The 20,796-nt window shown below is 47.8% G+C and overlaps 1 protein-coding gene and 3 non-coding genes across 4 annotated transcripts; 2 read left to right on the top strand and 2 right to left on the bottom strand.

Moving 5' to 3' along the window:
* Positions 1-1,670: 1,670 nt before the first annotated feature.
* LOC114199731 (large ribosomal subunit protein eL34) lies at positions 1,671-2,099 on the top strand. The gene has a single exon (XM_028091735.2). It carries the CDS (start codon positions 1,698-1,700, stop codon positions 2,049-2,051), a length of 354 nt encoding a protein of 117 aa, XP_027947536.1. The 5' UTR covers positions 1,671-1,697; the 3' UTR covers positions 2,052-2,099.
* Positions 2,100-10,734: 8,635 nt separating this feature from the next.
* Positions 10,735-10,806, bottom strand: TRNAA-AGC (transfer RNA alanine (anticodon AGC)). The gene has a single exon. It is a non-coding gene; the product is annotated as a tRNA-Ala (tRNA).
* Positions 10,807-14,888: 4,082 nt separating this feature from the next.
* TRNAA-AGC (transfer RNA alanine (anticodon AGC)) lies at positions 14,889-14,960 on the top strand. The gene has a single exon. It is a non-coding gene; the product is annotated as a tRNA-Ala (tRNA).
* Positions 14,961-15,503: 543 nt separating this feature from the next.
* TRNAA-AGC (transfer RNA alanine (anticodon AGC)) lies at positions 15,504-15,575 on the bottom strand. Its single transcript has one exon. It is a non-coding gene; the product is annotated as a tRNA-Ala (tRNA).
* Between the last annotated feature and the right edge of the window lie 5,221 nt (positions 15,576-20,796).

Raw genomic sequence — 20,796 nt, 5'->3', positions numbered from 1 at the left:
GCTGAGTACTGTCTCTCCAAAATTATACGTTGAAGTTCCAACCCACAGGATCTCAGACTGTGACTGTATTTAGAGATAGGACCTTATTTTTTTATTTTTTGAAGATTTTATTTATTTATTTGACAGCGAGAGAGGGAACACAAGCAGGGCAAGGGGGAGAGGGGGAAGCAGGCTCCCCGCAGAGCAGGGAGCCCGATGTGGGGCTCGATCCCAGGACCCTGGGATCATGACCTGAGCCGAAGGCAGACGCTTAACTGACTGAGCCACCCAGGCGCCCCTAGAGATAGGACCTTTAAAGAGATAATTAAGGTAAAATGAGGTCCTATGGGTGGGCGCTAATCCAGTATGACTTATGTAAGGTCTGTGTCCTTATAAGAAGAAGAGACAAGGACACAGACAACATGCAGACTGAGGGGAGACATGTGAAGACACAGCAAGAAGGTTGCTTCAAGGAGAAAAGCCTCAGAAGAAACCAAACCTGCTGACATCTTGATCTTGGACTTTGAGCCTCCAGAACTGAGAGAGAATAAACCTCTGTTGTGTAAGCCTCGAGTCTATGGCATTTTGCTCTCGCAGCCCTAGCAAACTAATACAGCCATCAAGCATGGTTTGTCTTTGGCTGGCAGGGCCAGCAAGATCCTCCTGCTCTCACTTGAGGACATTCAACATTTCCAGCCTTTAATAATCGAGTCACAGGACATTGATCACGTCTCCATTTTGCAGGATGCGGTATTGGTCCATTATATTGATAATAACACGCTTATTGGGCCTGCTTTTGACTCCTTGGTCTAAAAGTAGCAGGTGCTTTAGACTCCTTGGTACAATACGTGCAAGCCGCAGGGGGAGAAATGAGCCCTACAAAAGTTCAGTAGCTTGTCACCTTCAGTAAAATTTCTACAGAGTATGTCAAGATAGCCCTTCAGAGGTGGTGAACGAGTTGCTGCTTCTGGCTCCTACCACTAGGAAAGAAGGAAAATGTCCAGTGGGCCTCTTTAAGCTTTGGAGGCAATACAGAGTCAGTTGGACCTAATACTCTGACTGACTTACCAAGTACCTTGGAAAGCTATCAGTTTTTTAAAATTGAGGTATGATTGACCTATAACATTGTATTACTTTCAGGTGTACAACATAATGATTCAATGTTTGTGTGGATTGCAAAGTGATCACCACTGTAAGTCTAGTTAAGGTCCGTCACCATACATAGTTACAAAATGTTTTTTCTTGTAATGAGAACTTTTAAGATGTAATCTTTTAGCAACTTTCAAATATGCAAAACGGTATTATTATCTGTAGTCACTATGCTGTAACTTACATCCCCATGACTTATTTATTTTATGAATGGGAATCACTCCTTTCACCCATTTCGACCCCCAGCCCTGCCTCTAGTAACTACAAATCTCTCCTCCGTATCTAGGAAAGCTCTCCATTTGTGTGGAGCCCAGAAAAAAGAAAGTTGTGCAGCAGGTCCAGGCTGTACGAGGGCGACACTGACACCTCACCCCTAGGACCCACCAGAGCACTCGGAAGTGTGTGAAAGACAGAGATGGCATTTGGAGTTTTAGCATTCTTCTATAAGTGACGCACAGGACAAACCTTTGGGATTCAGTAGCAAAACTATGGCATCCTCTGCAAAGTATTATCCTCTTTTAAAAAATAGTTTCTGGCTCTTCCGGGGACGGCGTCCGTAGGCATTCAGAATGGTCCAGCGTTTGACCTACCGTCGTAGGCTGTCCTATAATACAGCCTCTAACAAAACTAGGCTGTCCCGAACCCCTGGTAATAGAATCGTTTACCTTTATACCAAGAAGGTTGGGAAAGCACCAAAATCTGCATGTGGCGTGTGCCCAGGCCGACTTCGAGGAGTTCGTGCTGTGAGACCTAAAGTCCTTATGAGGTTGTCCAAAACGAAAAAACACGTCAGCAGGGCCTATGGTGGTTCCATGTGTGCTAAGTGTGTTCGTGACAGGATCAAGCGTGCTTTTCTTATCGAGGAGCAGAAAATCGTTGTGAAAGTGTTGAAGGCCCAAGCACAGAGTCAGAAAGCTAAATAAAAAAATGAAGCTTTTTTGAGTAATAAAAAAAAAATCAGAAGGAAAAAAAATAAAAAAATAAAAAAAATAAAAAATAGTTTCTGGCTTGCTACTGGGTGCAGGAGAGCGTGAATGGCTGAGCACGAGTCACTAAGTTACCATGAGAATAGAGCTTCCAGGCGTGACGGAGGTCTTCCCTAATTTGTGCAGCTGTAACGCTGGGCGTGCATAACATCAGTTCCTCATCAAGTAGAAATAGAATATCTGAGCGGGTCTCCATGCAGGAATAATTTGCATGAGAAAACAGCGTATATTGTCTTGGCCCTTTCACTTGGTACGTATCTTCAGCCTACATTTACAGCCTCATAGGGTGTTTCTCTGGGGTTTTCTTTCAAATTTTTATTTAAATTCTAGTTAGTTTACAGATAGTGTGATATTGGTTTCAGGAGTAGAATTCAGTGATCCATCACTTACGTACAACACCCAGTGCTCATCACATCCAGTGCCCTCCTTAATGCCCATCATCCTTAATACCCCATCCTTCCACCCACTCCCCTCCAGCAACCCTCACTTTGTTCTCCATCATTAAGAGTCATGGTTTTCTTCCCTCTCTCTTTTTTTTCCCTTCCCCTATGTTCATCTATTTTGTTTCTTAAATTCCACATATGAGTGAGATCATATGGTATTTGTCTTTGTCTGACTGACTTATTTCACTTAGTGTAATACCCTCTAGTTCCATCCATGTCATTGCAATGGCAAGATTTCATTCTTTCTGATGGCTGAGTAATATTCCATAATGTATATATATCACATCTTCTTTATCCATTCATCTGCTGATAGATATCTCGGCTCTTTCCACAGTTTGGTTATTGTGGACATTGCTGCTATGAACATTGGGGTGCAGGTGCCCCTTCTTTTCACTACCTCTGTGTCTATGGGGTAAATACCCAGGAATGCAATTGCTGGGTCGTAAGGTAGCTCTATCTTCAACTTTTTGAGGAACCTCCACACTGTTTTCCAGAGTGGCTGCCCCAGCTTGCATTCCCACCAACAGTGTAGGAAGGTTCTCATAGGGCATTTCCTATAACTGAAGAAGAAAAAAAGGCCAGGCATGGTTTACAGGTGGTTCTGCATCATATGCTGGAACCACACAAAAATTAGCAGCTTCCAAAGAACCTGAAGGCCGGTGGTAAAGGCAAATCTTCCCACTACGGGTAGCTTCAAGCAAGGCATCTGGCTGCTTTGCTTACAAGGGCAGATGTGAGGTAGAGGTCTACACTAATTAATAGCTAATAGTTTGGCTAGATGAGTAGAAGTTTGGAAGGGAAATTATTGGTAAAGTGGTGACAAAGAAGTCTGGGAAGGAGGCAGATGGATAGATTTCTCCAAATGTGCAGAATCTAAGGATATTTGTTTCCCCGTGAATGCTCCCCAAAGAGCAACCTCTTCAGAGGGGAATCTTAATAGGCAGGTGAACAGGATGACCCATTCTGATGGATGATGTCTGTAAGCTTCTCCTTAGTCATCACTATCCTTGTCCAATGAGCTTATGAACAGAGTGGCCGTGGTGACAGGGATGGAGGTCATGTATGGGCTCAGCAACGTGGACTTTTATACAGCAAAATAAATCTGGTTCAAGCCTCCTCTAAATGACCCAACTACCAACATTACAGACAAACTCTGAGCCTCCATATGCTATCATTCCACGACGGAGCCAGCTACCGCCCTGGTGTCAGGTTCATTACAATTGACCCCGTCCATATTAGAGGGTCAGTGTGTATTTTCACCTGAATAGAAACTTACCCTAGCTATAGATTTGCCTTTGCCTCTCACAGTGGTCCTGTGAAACCACCATCCATGAATTTACGGAATGTCTTATGTTCCACAGCATTCCACAGCATTGTTTCTGAGATAATGAACCATTTTATAGCAAACGGAGTATGGCAATGGGCTAATATTCTGGAGTTGGCTGGTCTTATCATGTTGCCATCACTCCGAAGCAAGCAACTGACCTGATATGATGGTGGAATGACCTTTCAAATACTTGGTTATGGCACAAGCCAAGAGACATTTCCTGGGAGCTAGGGTAATGACTTCCAGGAGGGGGTAAATGCTCTGAATCAGTGACCAGCGTATGGCACCATAACTCTCTCATCAGGATTCATGGTTGCAGGAATCAGAGAGAGGAAACGGGACCGAGTCCCTCTGCCCTCATAGCTGGTGGCCACAGGAACATTGTGCTTCCTGTCTATGGCACTGATGACCTTCATTCTGACTCCAAAGCCTTTACATGTTTCTTCCAGTGCTCTCTGTGTGATTGGAACTCGTGTACAACAGGCATGATTTTATTTAAAGAGTTAAAAAGAGCTGGGGAGGTGGTCTTAGGGGGGATGCCAAGGAGAACTTGAAGACATGAAATCCCTACATTCCTGATGCCAGTCTCTGAAGAATTCAGCTCAGGACCGAGTGGAGGAGGGTGTGGTCTGTTAAGTTGTGTAAATGAGCGGAGGGATGAGAGTTCTTCATGACAAGAACTGAGCACATTTCCTACATCCGGTAAGGATGGGAGACCTATTTTGGTTACACCAGAACAGTGTGGATTCAGTAACCCCCTCATTTCCAACTCCACTTTTCTCAACCTTGGAAGCACCGAGTTGATGGAAAGAGTGATTAGTTCTCTTCTGTGGAGCACCCCAGTTTACTTGCTTGGGAAGAGTCATGGTGCATGGCTCACTCCTTCTGGTGACTGCACAGGGTGATTTGCACTCGGAGGCAGAAGGGCGGAGAAGAAGGCGGAGGGCTAGTCGCCGGGCAGGTTTGCTTCTCCTTGATCTGCAGCTACGGCATTGACCCAGGCACATTTGAAAAAATAATGCCCTTTCAGAGATAATTGCCTAATAATCTCTTATTGTTTCTTTCTCTTCCTGTTCTTTTCCTTTCATGCACGTCCACATATTGCCAATGGAATAGAGTCCTCAAGCTTGATCTAAATCTTCCGTGTCTGGGGTCTCTGGTTCAAGAGATCCTGCAGGAACCAGATCTCTCTTTTTTGTGTGCTTCACACAGACGTTCCTTGGGAGGACAGGCACCATCAGTAATGATGAGGCCCATGGAGTTGAAATGGGTCAAGAGCAAAGGCAACCCATGGAGGGTATGCATCTAACTTTGACATGAGCAGGAAAAAGTGAGTAAATTAATACAAAGAGAGGAAACTGAGAAAGGTTTGTCTGAAATGGTTTAAGAGACTGAAGGGGAAGGGCAGGAATGACGGAGCTAGATATTGAACCCAGCACTTCATTTCATGTTCTCTACTGCTGAGCTATGCTCTCTGATAATCCAAGAAGTTCAGAAAAATACTGTACCTGCTGTCTTCCATTATTTGCTCCTGGTCTCCATGAAATGAGTGTAAACATGGAGATAAGGACTTAAAAATGTTGTAGAATCTTTTACTAGCTTTGACCCCCAAGTGCTTGACCAGAGGACCTGAGGTATCTAACCGAGTGTGGGTCTGGCGCAGGCTGTCCACCTGCTCAGTGGAAACAGTGCAGAGACCAGCAGGCTGGTCCAGGGAGGCGAAATTTTACCTGTAGCCATCTTCGGTTTTCAGCGGGGACTTTAACAGAAAGGCAGATGAACAAGAGAAAAACAGAGTTTATTAACACGTGTGGTGCATATCACATGGGATTAACCTAAATCTACAGTAACTGAAAGCAGCAGGTTAGAACTTCTTAGCATCTCCGAAAAAGAACAGTAAATTTACAGAGAAATGACAGGACAGAGGAAAGCAGTTTTAGGCTCTAAGGGTAGCAAACTGGGAAGGTAGATACACAGGAAGAAAGTAATGGAGAAGGTTTGTTTGCTGATTCCTCTGGTGCCCCTCTGGGCTGATAAGTGTCAGTCTCCTGTAAAAGGAGAATTTACGTCCTGACTTTAGGCAGAAATGGGGAGGGTAGAGAGCGCTTTCCTTGTGTTGGTTGCTTCTTAACTGCTTTCTGCTCAAAGTAATTTTTATGTCAAAGTGATATATTTTGGGTCACAAATTTTGGCTTCCTTCCCTTCCTCATCATGTGTAGTGGGACGATGTTATGGCGGGTGATATTTTAGGGTTAATTTGTCAGCTAACCCCAGAGCATATGAAGACCTGAGAAGTTACAAGTATGTCTTTTTGTATCTTGTTATATTTAAATACTTTCAATTAAGTCAATTTTTAAAATTTACAGTTTAACATTGGTAGCCAAATTAGAATTTTAACATTGTCATTTATCAAAGCAGGAAAGAATATCCAATGGAAAAAAGACAGTCTCTTCAACAAGTAGTGTTGGGAAAATTGGAAGCCACATGCAGAAGAATGAAACTGGACCATTTCCTTACACCACACACAAAAATAGACTCCAAATGGATGAAAGACCTAAATGTGACACAGGAATCCATCAAAATCCTAGAGGAGAACACAGGCAGCCACCTCTTCAACCTCGGCCGCAGCAACTTCTTGCTAGACATGTCTCCAAAGGCAAGGGTAACAAAAGCGAAAATGAACAATTGGGACTTCATCAAGATAAAAAGCTTCTGCACAGCAAAGGAAACAGTCAACAAAACGTTAAAGGTAACCGACAGAGTAAGAGAAGATATTTGCAAATGACATACCAGATAAAGGGCTAGTATCCAAAATCTATAAAGAACTTACCAAACTCTACCCAAAGAACAAATAATCCAATCAAGAAATGGGCAGAAGACATGAACAGACATTTCTCCAAAGAAGACATCCAAATGGCCAACAGACACATGAAAAAGTGCTCAACATCGCTCGGCATCAGGGAAATCCAAATCAAAACCTCAATGAGATACCACCTCACACCAGTCAGAATGGCTAGAATTAACAAGTCAGGAAACGACAGATGTTGGTAAAGATTCGGAGAAAGGAGAACCCTCTTCCCTTGGTGGGAATGCAAGCTGGTGCAGCCACTCTGGAAAACAGTATGGAGGTTCCTCAAGAAGTTAAAAATAGAGCTACCTTACAACCCAGCAATTGTACTACTGGGTATTTATCCCAAAGATACAGATGTATGAAAAGAAGGGGCACCTGCACCCCAATGTTTATAGCAGCAGTGTCCACAATAGCCAAACTGGAAAGAGCCCAGATGTCCATCGACAGATGAATGGATGAAGAAGATACACACACACACACACACACACACACACACACACACACACACACACACGAATATTACGCAGCCATCAAAAAATGAAATCTTGCCATTTGCACTGATGTGGATGGAACTGGAGGGTATTATGCTGAGTGAAATAAGTCAGTCAGAGAAAGACAAGTATCAGATGATCTCACTGTATGTGGAATTTAAGAAACACAACAGAACATCATAGGGGAAGAGAGGAAAAAATGACACAAGACAAAACCAGAGAGGGAGACAAACCATAAGAGACTCTTAATTATAGGAAACAAACTGAGGGTCGCTGGAGGGGAGGGGTTTTGGGGAATGGAGTAACTGGGTGATGGACATTGAGGAGGGCACGTGATGTAATGAGCACTGGGCATTATATAAGACTGATGAATCACTGACCTCTACCTCTGAAACTAATAATACATTATATGTTAATTAATAGAATTTAAATAAAAAAAGAAAATTCAAAAAAATACATTTATGTCATTTATTTATTAAAGATTTTATTTATTTTACTTGAAAGAGAGAGGGAGGGAGAGAGCACAAGCAGGGGGAGCAGCAGAGGGAGAGGGAGAAGCAGGCTCCCCATTCAGCAGGGAACCCAACTCAGGGCTGGATCCCAGGACCCCAGGATCATGACCTCAGTGGAAGTCAAGATGCTTAAGCGACTGAGCCATCCAGGTGCCCCATGTCATTTATTTTTAAACCTAATTTATTGAAGACTAGATTTATTTTGACTTTTTTTTTTTTTGGTCAAAAAAGCAGGAGTATCTCAATATGATAAGGATAGAAATGATTGCAAAAAATGAAGACCAAAATTGGTCCTACTGGTTTTAGGTGGAAAGGTGATCTTTCATAGGTTAAATTTAGTTTTGCAGTTTTCACTGATGGTGAAGTGCTAATGCATGCTGGGGTATTTGCAGAAATGTGTTGATTAATCAAGCAACAAAGCCATTAAAACTTAAGTTACATTAACACGAAAACATGAAATATATTCAAAACAAAAAGAGTTCTTTGAAAGGAAGATTGAATCCAAGAGCAGATGTTCAATATTTTACATAATAACATTAGTGATCCAGGCTGTTACAAAATGGTACTTTATCAAAAACTGTGATTGCCAAGACATTAGTGAAGGGTTGCATCAAAGATGTTGACCTAGAAATGGTGAATGAATATATGGCAAAATAAAATAAAATAAGGTGATTTAGTTTCCACCCAAGGAATACCAAGAAAGAAGTTATTCATGAAATTGAGTTTTCATATCTGAATTTTTATGACCTTAGCTTTCATCTGCTTTCAGTTTTTAGTATTCTAATCTCAGTAGTGACCTTATCCTTCATTTAAGAATATGCTTAGTGTTGTTCTTTCCTGGAGCCCTTAAAATTTAGAAATTCCAGACTGGTGCAAAACCACCAGCGATGGCATGTCATCGGCAAGGCTGTTTGGCAGAAGAAAAATTAAAAGGCTCATTAAAATGACCAGAGATGTTCATTAATTTTCCCCATGTCACCAGAGAAATCAAGATGGCCTAATGTCAAATAATTTCTCATAAGAACATGCACAGCACTTTCACACACACACACACACACCCCACACACAATATAGAGATACTTCTTTTATGGGAGATTTCAAGGTGTCTTTTGACTGACCCTCATACTACATGCACACACATAGAAAACCTCAGGGTAGCAATGAGTTAAAAAGTGTGTTGCAGGAACGCCTGGGTGGTTCAGTCAGTTAAACGCTTGCCTTTGGCTCAGGCCATGATCCCAGAGTCCTGCCCTGCATCGGGCTCCTTGCTCAGCGGGGAGCCTGCTTCTCCCTCTCCCTCTGCCGCTCCCCCTGCTTGTGCTCATAATAAATTGAAAAACCAACACTGTTTACAGATTGGAGTGTGGCAAAAAAAATTTTTTTCTTTTATGAATAACTACATATTTACAATATGTACAGAATTCAAAATAAGGAGTGAAGATATTTGGAGGAAAATAAGAGTGTAATCTTAGAACATGTTTGATGGAATCACCAGGTGTGAGGGATGGGTAGAGGTAGGTCTCGGGAAGAGTGGAAGGTGTGTCTTCCGTGGCTTGGATGCTGTGTGAAATCCGGGAGGTGCAGAATTGCTTGGCGACTCTTCTTGCAGGAAAGGAAGGTCTGCTTTGGGTGGAGCACGCCCCCTCGAGTTGGTGTAGGTTAATTCACTGAACAATTGGTGATGGGTCATGACTTGCCAATGTGGCCCACATTTATGGGGTGGGAGAGATGAGGGGCTCCTAAACTCGTGAAGCAAAACCTTCACAGTGCCTCTTGATTGACGCAGCGGTTTGGTTTCCTGAAAGTGGCACATTATTTGCGACACTGAATTAACAGAAACCAAACCAGTCACCTCTTTTGTGATCAAGAATAGCCTTTCTCTTTCACTCAGATCTCTTGCTTTGCACTTAAGGGTCCCTGTACAATATTTTCGCCTGGTGTAAGTCAGACACAAAAACTATTTTACTTTATGAACTGGGTGGTCTGATCAAGTTCACGAGGACTCATCAAAGTTATTATTGTTATCGGGACTGTGGATTCAAAACTCCCTTTGGAGGAAGGTAGAGTTGTCCCACAACATAAAGCAATTGCCCCAAGTCGGGGGACAAGGTGCGTCTGCGCTCTTTGATGCTTCCCCAAGTACCCAGGACTCCTACCCCAGAGTCTGAGCTCAGGACCAGTGGGAGGGAAGTTTTCCCATACTCTGGTCACCTCTTTAATTTTGGAATCCAAACAGGGCAGGGCAGTGTGGCAGGTCTCTGTAGTAAACGAGCATCTTCCGCCTTCTAAGCTCACACCCGGCATCCTTGAACATCTCTCAGTCTAGAGTTGGCAAGGGAACAGAGAGCGGCCTGCTTCTTCGGCTGGGATGGACTGTCCCCGACCTGTCACCTGACCTGTCATCAGGGCCAGCTGCAGGGGACGGTGACCAGCGCAGCTGGCAGGGCTCAAGACCCAGCAAATTTTGCAGCTGGCCGGTGCTGCCTCTCATTACTGGGCACTCCCGTGTTCTTCGTTCCAGAGAAGAAACTGTTCTCCCCGAAAGTACTAGAGCAGGTTGACTTTTTCAGATTTTCTAGGCCTTTAATTTTAAATTTTCCCTCCCATCCGGGAAAAACCCTCTTGACCTGGTTCCGGATGCTAGTTTGGGGCGCATGGAAGACGAGGTGGGTATGGTTTAACTGTCTTAGGAGCTGCCCTTTCAGGTTGGAGAGGTTCCTGCTCTCGGAACTCAGATTTTCCACACAACTCAGTTTCTGTGGAGTATGAGACTTTAGAGAACACAGCAGCGGTTGCTCAGGGTGGATGGATAATAAAAATGCCGACTTTGAGTAAACGAGCATTAAATATCACCTTGTATTCCAAGATGTCTGTCTAGGCAGCTCGCTAAGAGAGCATCCTCCTAACACAACGGAGAATTGCAGACCGAAACCTGGGGTTTTTCATCCAGAAACCAAAAGATCCCTGTAGCGGAGGTGCAGGAGGAATCGGGGAGGTGGAGGTGCCGGGGGTCGAACCCGGGGCCTCGTGCATGCTAAGCACGCGCTCTACCACTGAGCTACACCCCCAGGGCTTTTGCTTCCTCTTTTCCCTTTTTTTTCAGAAGCACTTTAATCACAGCCATCTACCTCCCCGGGAGTCCTGAGGACCTGAGACTGCGAACAAAGGCTCTTTATATACAGCTCCCTTATTTTGGAGCCCCCTAGATTGCATTCTTTTTCCGGCTGCATAAAGAGGAAGGCAATGATGCTGGACAGAAAGGCACCCTTCCCAAGGTCCATTCGTGCTGCTCAGCCCACCTTAAATCCGGGGCTACACACAAAGGGTTAGGAGAAGACGTCAGGGAAGAGCCGCGTCTTGGCTCTGTCTGCTGAAAGAGCGACACCCTGGTGACAGTGAGGAGAGCTGGTGTCCTACCTTAATTTCCTAATACGGATCCCCACCAGCAGGAACCAAGGCTGCCGGAAGGATCTCCTGTCCCCGAGGCTTGGGGCAGGGAAATCACAAGAGGAGCCTGGACCATCTCTCCCTGCCAGAATGTAAGAAATGCTCAACAGACGCTGGCTGACTTAGAAGGACACGGCGTCTACTGGACAAATCTTGGAAGCACTGAGCATTACAATGGACGAAAATCCGGGGCGCCTGGGTGGCTCAGTCGGTTAAGCATCTGGCCCTTGATCTCAGGTGGGCGAGCTCGAGCCCCGCAATGGGCTGGCGGTGGGGTCCACTTAAACAAAAATAAGTAAATGAATTTAATGGCTAAGATAAGAATGCCTGAGTCTACACTGATCAAAGGAAGAGGGAGGGGAGGAAGTTTTCTTTACCACGGTATGCCCCTCATACTGTGACTTTGGTGGAAGTAGCCCTGAGTTCAAAGATCCACCTACACCTCCGTCATTATGGTTGGAAGGGACTGATTTTTAGTGTGTTGTGCTAGGAATGGGCTCTTTCTCTTCCTTCAAGTTCCCCTCGGAAACATTTTTTCTGAAAGGTGCAATGTCCACAGGAACGCGCTTCCTAATCCCCTTTCCTGTTTCTGGTCCTTGGGGCTCTCAGAACCAGAGAAGCAGTGCCCGGGACCCAGCGAGGACGGCCCCTCTCCAGAGATGTGGGGCGCAGCGATTTAGGAGGGTAGTGACCGACACACTCTCTGCTCCTTGCACACCCGTATTGTGAAGCAGTTACACCGCAGTCTTATCTCCTCCCCTGGACCTGAATTGCCTGAGCACCTCTCGTGGTACGGCTGGCCTGCCTGCCTGCCTGCCTTCCTTCCTGCCTGCCTTCCTTCCTTCCTTCCTTCCTTCCTGCCTGCCTGCCTGCCTTCCTTCCTTCCTGCCTTCCTTCCTTCCTTCCTTCCTTCCTTCCTGCCTTCCTTCCTTCCTGCCTGCCTTCCTTCCTTCCTTCCTTCCTTCCTTCCTGCCTTCCTTCCTTCCTTCCTGCCTGCCTGCCTGCCTGCCTTCCTTCCTGCCTTCCTTCCTTCCTTCCTTCCTTCCTGCCTGCCTGCCTGCCTTCCTTCCTTCCTGCCTTCCTTCCTTCCTTCCTTCCTTCCTTCCTGCCTTCCTTCCTTCCTGCCTGCCTTCCTTCCTTCCTTCCTTCCTTCCTTCCTTCCTGCCTTCCTTCCTTCCTTCCTGCCTGCCTGCCTGCCTGCCTTCCTTCCTGCCTTCCTTCCTGCCTTCCTTCCTTCCTGCCTGCCTTCCTTCCTTCCTTCCTTCCTGCCTTCCTTCCTTCCTTCCTTCCTGCCTGCCTGCCTGCCTGCCTGCCTTCCTTCCTGCCTGCCTTCCTTCCTTCCTTCCTTCCTGCCTGCCTGCCTGCCTTCCTTCCTTCCTTCCTGCCTTCCTTCCTTCCTTCCTGCCTTCCTTCCTTCCTTCCTGCCTTCCTGCCTTCCTTCCTGCCTTCCTTCCTTCCTTCCTGCCTTCCTTCCTTCCTGCCTGCCTGCCTGCCTTCCTTCCTGCCTTCCTTCCTGCCTTCCTTCCTTCCTTCCTGCCTTCCTTCCTGCCTTCCTTCCTGCCTTCCTTCCTGCCTTCCTGCCTTCCTTCCTGCCTTCCTTCCTGCCTTCCTTCCTGCCTTCCTGCCTTCCTTCCTGCCTTCCTTCCTGCCTTCCTGCCTTCCTTCCTGCCTTCCTTCCTTCCTTCCTGCCTTCCTTCCTTCCTGCCTGCCTGCCTGCCTTCCTTCCTTCCTTCCTTCCTGCCTTCCTTCCTGCCTTCCTTCCTGCCTTCCTGCCTTCCTTCCTGCCTTCCTTCCTGCCTTCCTGCCTTCCTTCCTGCCTTCCTTCCTTCCTTCCTTCCTGCCTGCCTGCCTGCCTTCCTTCCTTCCTTCCTTCCTGCCTTCCTTCCTGCCTTCCTTCCTGCCTTCCTGCCTTCCTTCCTGCCTTCCTTCCTGCCTTCCTGCCTTCCTTCCTGCCTTCCTTCCTTCCTGCCTTCCTTCCTTCCTGCCTGCCTGCCTGCCTTCCTTCCTTCCTTCCTTCCTGCCTGCCTTCCTTCCTTCCTGCCTGCCTGCCTGCCTTCCTTCCTTCCTTCCTGCCTGCCTGCCTGCCTTCCCTCCCTCCCTCCTTTCTTCCTCCTTCCTTCCTTCCTTCCTGCCTTCCTTCCTTCCTGCCTGCCTGCCTGCCTTCCTTCCTTCCTTCCTTCCTGCCTGCCTTCCTTCCTTCCTGCCTGCCTGCCTGCCTTCCTTCCTTCCTTCCTGCCTGCCTGCCTGCCTTCCTTCCTTCCTGCCTTCCTTCCTTCCTTCCTGCCTGCCTTCCTTCCTTCCTGCCTTCCTTCCTTCCTTCCTTCCTGCCTGCCTGCCTGCCTGCCTTCCTTCCTTCCTTCCTTCCTTCCTTCCTGCCTTCCTTCCTTCCTGCCTGCCTGCCTGCCTTCCTTCCTTCCTTCCTTCCTGCCTGCCTTCCTTCCTTCCTGCCTGCCTGCCTTCCTTCCTTCCTTCCTGCCTTCCTTCCTTCCTTCCTTCCTTCCTTCCTTCCTTCCTTCCTGCCTTCCTTCCTTCCTGCCTGCCTGCCTTCCTTCCTTCCTTCCTGCCTGCCTTCCTTCCTTCCTGCCTGCCTGCCTTCCTTCCTTCCTTCCTGCCTTCCTTCCTTCCTTCCTTCCTTCCTTCCTTCCTTCCTTCCTGCCTGCCTGCCTGCCTGCCTTCCTTCCTGCCTGCCTGCCTGCCTGCCTGCCTTCCTTCCTGCCTGCCTTCCTTCCTGCCTGCCTGCCTGCCTGCCTTCCTTCCTGCCTTCCTTCCTGCCTTCCTGCCTTCCTTCCTGCCTTCCTTCCTGCCTTCCTTCCTGCCTTCCTGCCTTCCTTCCTGCCTTCCTTCCTGCCTTCCTGCCTTCCTTCCTGCCTTCCTTCCTTCCTTCCTGCCTTCCTTCCTTCCTGCCTGCCTGCCTTCCTTCCTGCCTGCCTTCCTTCCTTCCTGCCTGCCTGCCTGCCTTCCTTCCTTCCTTCCTTCCTGCCTTCCTTCCTTCCTGCCTTCCTGCCTTCCTTCCTTCCTTCCTTCCTTCCTGCCTTCCTTCCTTCCTTCCTGCCTTCCTGCCTTCCTTCCTTCCTGCCTTCCTGCCTTCCTTCCTTCCTGCCTTCCTGCCTTCCTTCCTTCCTTCCTTCCTGCCTGCCTTCCTTCCTTCCTTCCTGCCTTCCTGCCTTCCTTCCTTCCTTCCTTCCTTCCTTCCTTCCTTCCTTCCTTCCTGCCTGCCTTCCTTCCTTCCTGCCTGCCTGCCTGCCTTCCTTCCTGCCTGCCTGCCTGCCTGCCTGCCTGCCTTCCCTCCCTCCCTCCTTTCTTCCTCCTTCCTTCTCTCTCTCTTTTCTTCCTTCCTCTCCTTCCATCTTTCTCTCACTCGGTCCTACGGAGGGGCTGGTCCTTGCCTGCCCTGCGCCACTTTTACATATGTCTGCGAGCGCTGCCGATAGGAGAGAAGGAGGTTGAAGGACCAGGAGCATACTCCGTCCCGAGACGCCCCTTGTGCTGGCAGGAGGTGGGCCTCGAGCAGGGCCCCGAGCGCCGACACTTGGGGGAGAGCTTCTCGCGCTCCGCGGCCTGCAGTTCGGAACGCAGCTTCCCTTCTCTGCAGGGGTTCCGCAGAGCCGAGTGGCACGGAGCGGACCCCGACCCTCTCGCTTAGACCTGGCGCCCCTGCGGACAATAGGGCGACCGGTATGGTGGAGGCCGCGGCTCCCGCGGCGGGGGTGTAGCTCAGTGGTAGAGCGCGTGCTTAGCATGCACGAGGCCCCGGGTTCGATCCCCGGCACCTCCACGAGGGCCCGACCCTCAAGAATTCCGTGGCCCTGACCTCCCCGGACCCGGCCGCCCCAAGACACTGGCCTAAGTGCCGTACAAGGTCTCCTTCCCCCGGTGGCGCTTCTCCGCCGGGCATGTGCGGACGGTGTGGGGAAGAGCAGAGCCTGGAGAAAGGGGGTGAGAGTTTTCTTTATTGACACGAGAATAGCGCGAGAAAAAGGGAAGAAATCCAGTGGGTTTTGTCCGATAGATTCTCATTCTTTTTTAAAGCCTTTCCCATTGCTCTTTTTCTTTCCCTTTCACAGTTGAGAATTTAATAGTAATTCGTTGCATGCAGTTGCGAGGGCGTTGGTTCCTCCAACCTGGCTGCGTCCACGCGGCGGTGATGGCACTTGACGTAGTCAAAAGAACACGCTATTCGCGTGTTGGCGGCCTGCCCGTCGTGGCGTTGAGGTCACCTCCTGGCTTGGTTGTGCCGAGGCAGCCAGGCCGGGGGGGGGGGTGGGGGCCACCGAGTTCCTGTGGGGGCCAGCGCCATCCCGGGGTAGGATGGTGCGCGTGGAGGTGCTGGGGATCGAACCCAGGGCCTCGTGCATGCTAAGCACGCGCTCTACCACTGAGCTACACCCCCCGTGCGGGGCCAATGCCTCGGTCTCCACCGCACAGGCCGCCGCTATTGTCAGCAGGGGCGCCAATATTTAAGCTAGAGGGTCGGGGTCCGCTCGGTGCAACTCTGCTGTTTCGGAAACCCTCCAGAGAAGAGACGTTGCGTTACTGTGCAATCGGGTTACAAAGGAATATGCGCAAAATTCAAGGAGATTTCCTGAGGGTAGCTTTTAATAATCTTCATGTACTGTGATTAAAGTCAGTGGGAAGGATAATAACCTGATCTAGGGAGCCCTGCAATTATAGGGAACTCTCAGCTGTGCAGATTTGACTCCCTCTGCCAGACAAGGCTCCAGCCGGCTGCAGAGCTTGCTGATGGAACGGGAATAAGAAGGGGGGTGGAGGGGAGAATTGTAAAGGCGGGGCAGGGGCAGACACAAGTACTGTAAGAGCTGGGAGCCCTCCCCCCGCCCCCCCCCCGGCCTCCTGGGTCTGCAGCTGCAGTCCCCCAAACCCTGCCTCTGTGGTCACACCAGTCGCCCTGTGTGTCTGTCCCACAAGGACACCAATCATACTGGATTAGGACCCACCCTCATGGCCTCATCTGGACTTGATTACATCTACAAAGACCCTATTTCCAAACAAAGTGACATTCTGAGTTTCCAGGAAGCCCATGAATTTGGAGGGAGGGGCACCATCAACTCAGCACAGCCACCCTATAACATAAGATGTATTAATTACAGTTCTCCTTATGTCTCGGAATTTGAGTAACAGGATACCAAAAGGGGAGTGTACCTTAGGACAAAAGGAAATATCACCAAAAGATGGCTTAATGGGATTTTGTATTTTCTTTATATGGAAGTTAAATATGATTTAAAGAGGCGTGTGAGGGTGCCAAATAAGCCGCAATATTATTTAAGAAACGGGGCTGACCTTCATCAAACCTTACCTGATATTAAAACAGAACAAAACAAAACCCCCCAAAACCCCTTTTTTAGCATAAGCATTGGAGGGAGACAGAGATTGAAAGTACAGAAAAGTTTAGAGAGAGTGTTGCCGAAGCCCAAGTTCAGCTGCCCGTCTCTTGAAAGACCAGTACTCAAGAGTTTTGATGGGAAAGAAATAGGAGCTTTCAGAGGCCGGGCCCCTGGGGAGAAAAGGCATACTCTTGTCCAAAAGCCAATTCTAAGGCTTCTGCCTGGTCCAGGAATTTCTAAAGAAATTTAATCAGTTAAGGGGGTGCATTGGTCTATGACAGTTCTTGATGACAATGGTGCTAGCTACAGACGTCATCGTGGTGCTCGAGGTTCTGCAAGAGGGTTTGGTTCCTTGGTGCCCGGGATGGTGCAGGACAGCCTGGTGACGGCTATAGGAGGGCTCCGTTCTTTCCAGGAAAGAATGCACGATCTCTACATATACAGAGAAAGGTTTAAGTTCATCAGTCACAGGCGCTAAGGGTGCTTGCTAAAACTTAAAGACTACTAGATTGGCAGGAGGGGCTAAGGCGGCTTCATGGGACGCAGGAGTGAAAAAAAGAGAGAGATGAAAGAGGAGGAAAAGGAGCAGTAAATGAAAGAGGAAGGAAAGGGAGAACTTCCCAATATAAATGGGAAATTTCTTTACCATTGAAGGAGGTAACGGCAATCAGATTTAGAAGAAGCCAGATGATACCGATGAAGCTCTAGAGGAGGAAGATCGAAACCTCAACAGTACTTAAATTATCCTAGCACTTTGGAGATTTGAAGCCATAATTCCTCAGTCCTTAAAGGAGAATTATGAATCTAGACCAAAGAAAGTACTAGTGATTATTTTTCTGAAAAAAAAATATTATGCAGTCACTGTTTCCCTTCAAGAAGAATAAAAAAACAGTAGCCGTGCACATTATCTTCCATTCATTTTGTTAGGGTGGGCGGTCAGTGAGGCTCTAACGGGATGCCCCGAGGCCAGCAAGGAGGCGGCCGTGGCCGGCCGCGGGGAAGGTCAGAGGTCCGTCCTGGCAGCATCCACGAGAAGCTGAGAAGCTGGATCCCACCAGACAGGCCCACGAGAGCGGCACCACGACAGGAAACCCCTGGTCAAATAACGAAGAAAACCCCCCAAACCCTGCTTCCAAGAAGTCCCCACCCCAAATAATGAATATCCCGCCCCCTAGTTAACCACTGTCAGTAAAAGAAACCCAACCCTCAGGGCGCACAGTTCTCGCTCTCGCTCTCGCTCTCTGGCTTCCTGCTCTCAGGTCTGAAGATTGTACTTTTCACTTTAATAAACTTTCCCTCTTGTGTCGCTTGTCCTCTGTGCTGCGTGTCTGTCCTTGAGTTCCTTCTCGTGACACAACCAGGAACCTTAGGTGACTCTTTTGGGTCTGGCTGCGTGGTGGACCCAGGACAGGACAGGGAGGCGGGTGTGCTCCCCAGTTCACCCGGCAACAATTTAATCAAAGTCATGTATCTGCTCTTTATTATGAAACAATTATTGCGTTAATCACTTGACTCAGAGTGAATGAAGTAGTCCCCGACCTGAAGGAGTTGGGAGTACGTAAGGTCAGAAGGCAAATACATCAAACCCCGCAAGACTTCCTGGTAACCACCTACTGTTTGGTCTTCCCAGCTGTAGCCATTTCATAAGACACAACACTGAGGGAAACAAGACAACTGGCAATAGGAGATGCTTCTTATTTTGTATGTGTTGGTGTTGAGGTGCTTCTCGATTTTGCAAGGAGGTATTTCTTGGGCTTTATTGGTTGCAGGTGGAGCAGGCAAGGCCTGGTACAGCAAATAAAGCCAGAAGTTAACCGCAGACGGATAACACTTGAACTCAGGGGTATGGACGAGAGGGTCTAGAGAGACTGGTTGAAACTGGTTTATACCACAAGAGAAAGAAACTGTAGAGAAGAAGTGAAAATTCCATCCTGGGACTTCGGTGGAAGTGGCTGGAAAATGAGATAAAAAGAGGATTTAGGCCAGTGAGAGGATCTGGGAGAGGGCTGGACACACAGGCAAGGTTCTGGGGGCAGGAGCGGTGTCATACAGTCTAGAATTGGTATTATCCTTCCTTTGTGTCGGTGCAAAAAAGGGATCTAGCTTAGAGGTTGTACACATAGTGAGCTTAACACAATGGACTTTCTTTTCATCAAGTTTTTGTGGGTTTTCTTGTAAGCAAGCTCCATGCCAAACACAGGGCTTGAACTCATGATGCTTTATTTTTTTTTTTTTAAGATTTTATTCATGAGAGACAGAGAGAGAGAGGGGGGCAGAGAGAGAAGCGGGCTCCCAAGGAGCAGGGAGCCCGATGCGGGACTCAATCCCAGGACCCTGGGATCATGACCTGAGCTGAAGGCAGACGTTTAACCATCTGACCCACCCAGGCACCCTGGCCTTTGCTTTAAAAAGTTAGGCTTTCAAAGACCCACAGAAAATAGGCGAAATGTATATATGTTGCAGGATGCTGCAAGAAACTGCCATTGTCAGGGGTGTGGTTCAATGGGAGGCCGTGTTTCTGGCATGTGTGAAAGTTCTGGGTTCAGTTCCTGGTGGATCTAGGGCTGCTCTGTCTTCCCAGGACTCCACTAATATAGCATTGTCTCCGTTCACCCCCTTCTTCTCACTATTTTCTGCTCCTTGACAACAGTGGACCACCCCTACGCAATGGGACCACGTAAGAGAGAAATGAGTAACAAGTAGCCACTAGATTAACCAGCTTTTTCACCTGAGCTACCATTCTGCAATATTACTGAAGGGAAAGGAAGATGGAAATGAGAAAGAAGAAGAAGAAGAAGAAGAAGAAGAAGAAGCAGCAGCAGCAGCAGCCCATGCCAAGAAATAGGCTGCCCACTTCTGAACGCCTTGTCCGCCCTTGTTCTCTACTGCAGTCTGTACGCCTCGTGGCACACTTTATCTCCTGGACCAGACATCTCCTCCCCAAACCCAGTCATCATTATTAGTGACCAAGGTGGGCATTATTGGCAGGAACCATGACACTTCTTTTCATTTTAGAGTCTATTACATCTAAGTAACAATTTATAGAAGTTTCAGAAGGCTCTAATCTCTGAGTCAGGAACTCTTATCCTGAGTTTTGCATTTTCATGAGGCTATGAAGAGGAGGGTCCTCGGAGGATGTGTAGTGGGAAGGGCTCAAAGTTACCCATTCATATAAGAAGGTAAGGAGGTTTTAGGGTGTTGTTCCAATTTTAGTTGTGAGCTCTTAATCTGCTGGTTGGGAACTAGGTGTTTTATCGTTATTGTCTTAAGCTACATTGTTAATTCATGTCCCAGTGTTCTCAATGCTAACACAAAGCCTAAAACCACATAATGGTGGCAGGAATTTTCTGTTTCTTGCTTCTAATTTAAAAACAAATTAACCGGCTTATCGGCTTATCGTTTGCCTGCTGACTCCAGCACAGGCCTCATTGTCTCCTCCATTTACCTGGAACTAGGAGTTGGAAGGCAGCACAGCACCTTCCCTTCCTCCCAGCCCTGCCTCCTTCTGCAGAGCGGAGCTTAATAGAACTTTGTTGTTTTGCCTTTCACTCTGCGGGGAGAGAAGCAGATGATGAGGAGAAAATAATGAATGTCAAAGGAAAAGTGATTCTGTCAATGCTGGTTGTCTCCACTGTTAATTGTTGTGTTTTGGGAATATATCCACAGCCCAGAAGGCTCTTTCTTGTGGATATATCACTCAAAAACCCCAGAAGTTGGTGACAGCAGAATTCAGAGGGCTGGTGGTTTCCAAGCTGGTTTAACAACGGGACCCGCATTTACCAAGAAGAGGAAGACATAGACGATGAAAATGAACAAGGAGAGGAAAACAACGAAGAGCTTCAGCTATCAGACTGGTTTAACCCACAGAAACGTCCAGAGGTTCTGACAATGACCGGATGGAAGGTGCTGGTCGTGTGGGAAGGCACTTACAACAGGACCATCCTAGAAAATTACTATGCCAAACAGAAAATTACTGTGGGTTTGACGGTTTTTGCTGTTGGAAAATAGGAGAATGTTATAACAGGACAGTTTCCATCTCCGTTCTGCTGAAGACCCCGAAGGGCTGAGAACAAAACAATAGTAGATACATTGAGCATTACTTGGAGGAGTTCTTAATATCTGCCAATAGGTACTTCATGGTTGGCCACAGAGTCATATTTTATATCATGGTGGACGGTGTCTCCAGGATGCCCTTGATAGAGTTGGGTCCTCTGCGTTCCTTCAAAGTATTTGAGATCGAGCCTGAGAAGAGGTGGCAGGACATCAGCA

This window comes from Eumetopias jubatus, unplaced genomic scaffold (assembly GCF_037043125.1).
Source record: "Eumetopias jubatus isolate StellerSeaLion01/CBP00866 unplaced genomic scaffold, mEumJub1_p1.0 scaffold_6, whole genome shotgun sequence".
Lineage (NCBI taxonomy): Eukaryota > Metazoa > Chordata > Mammalia > Carnivora > Otariidae > Eumetopias > Eumetopias jubatus.
This window is presented reverse-complemented; position numbering and strand designations above follow the sequence as displayed.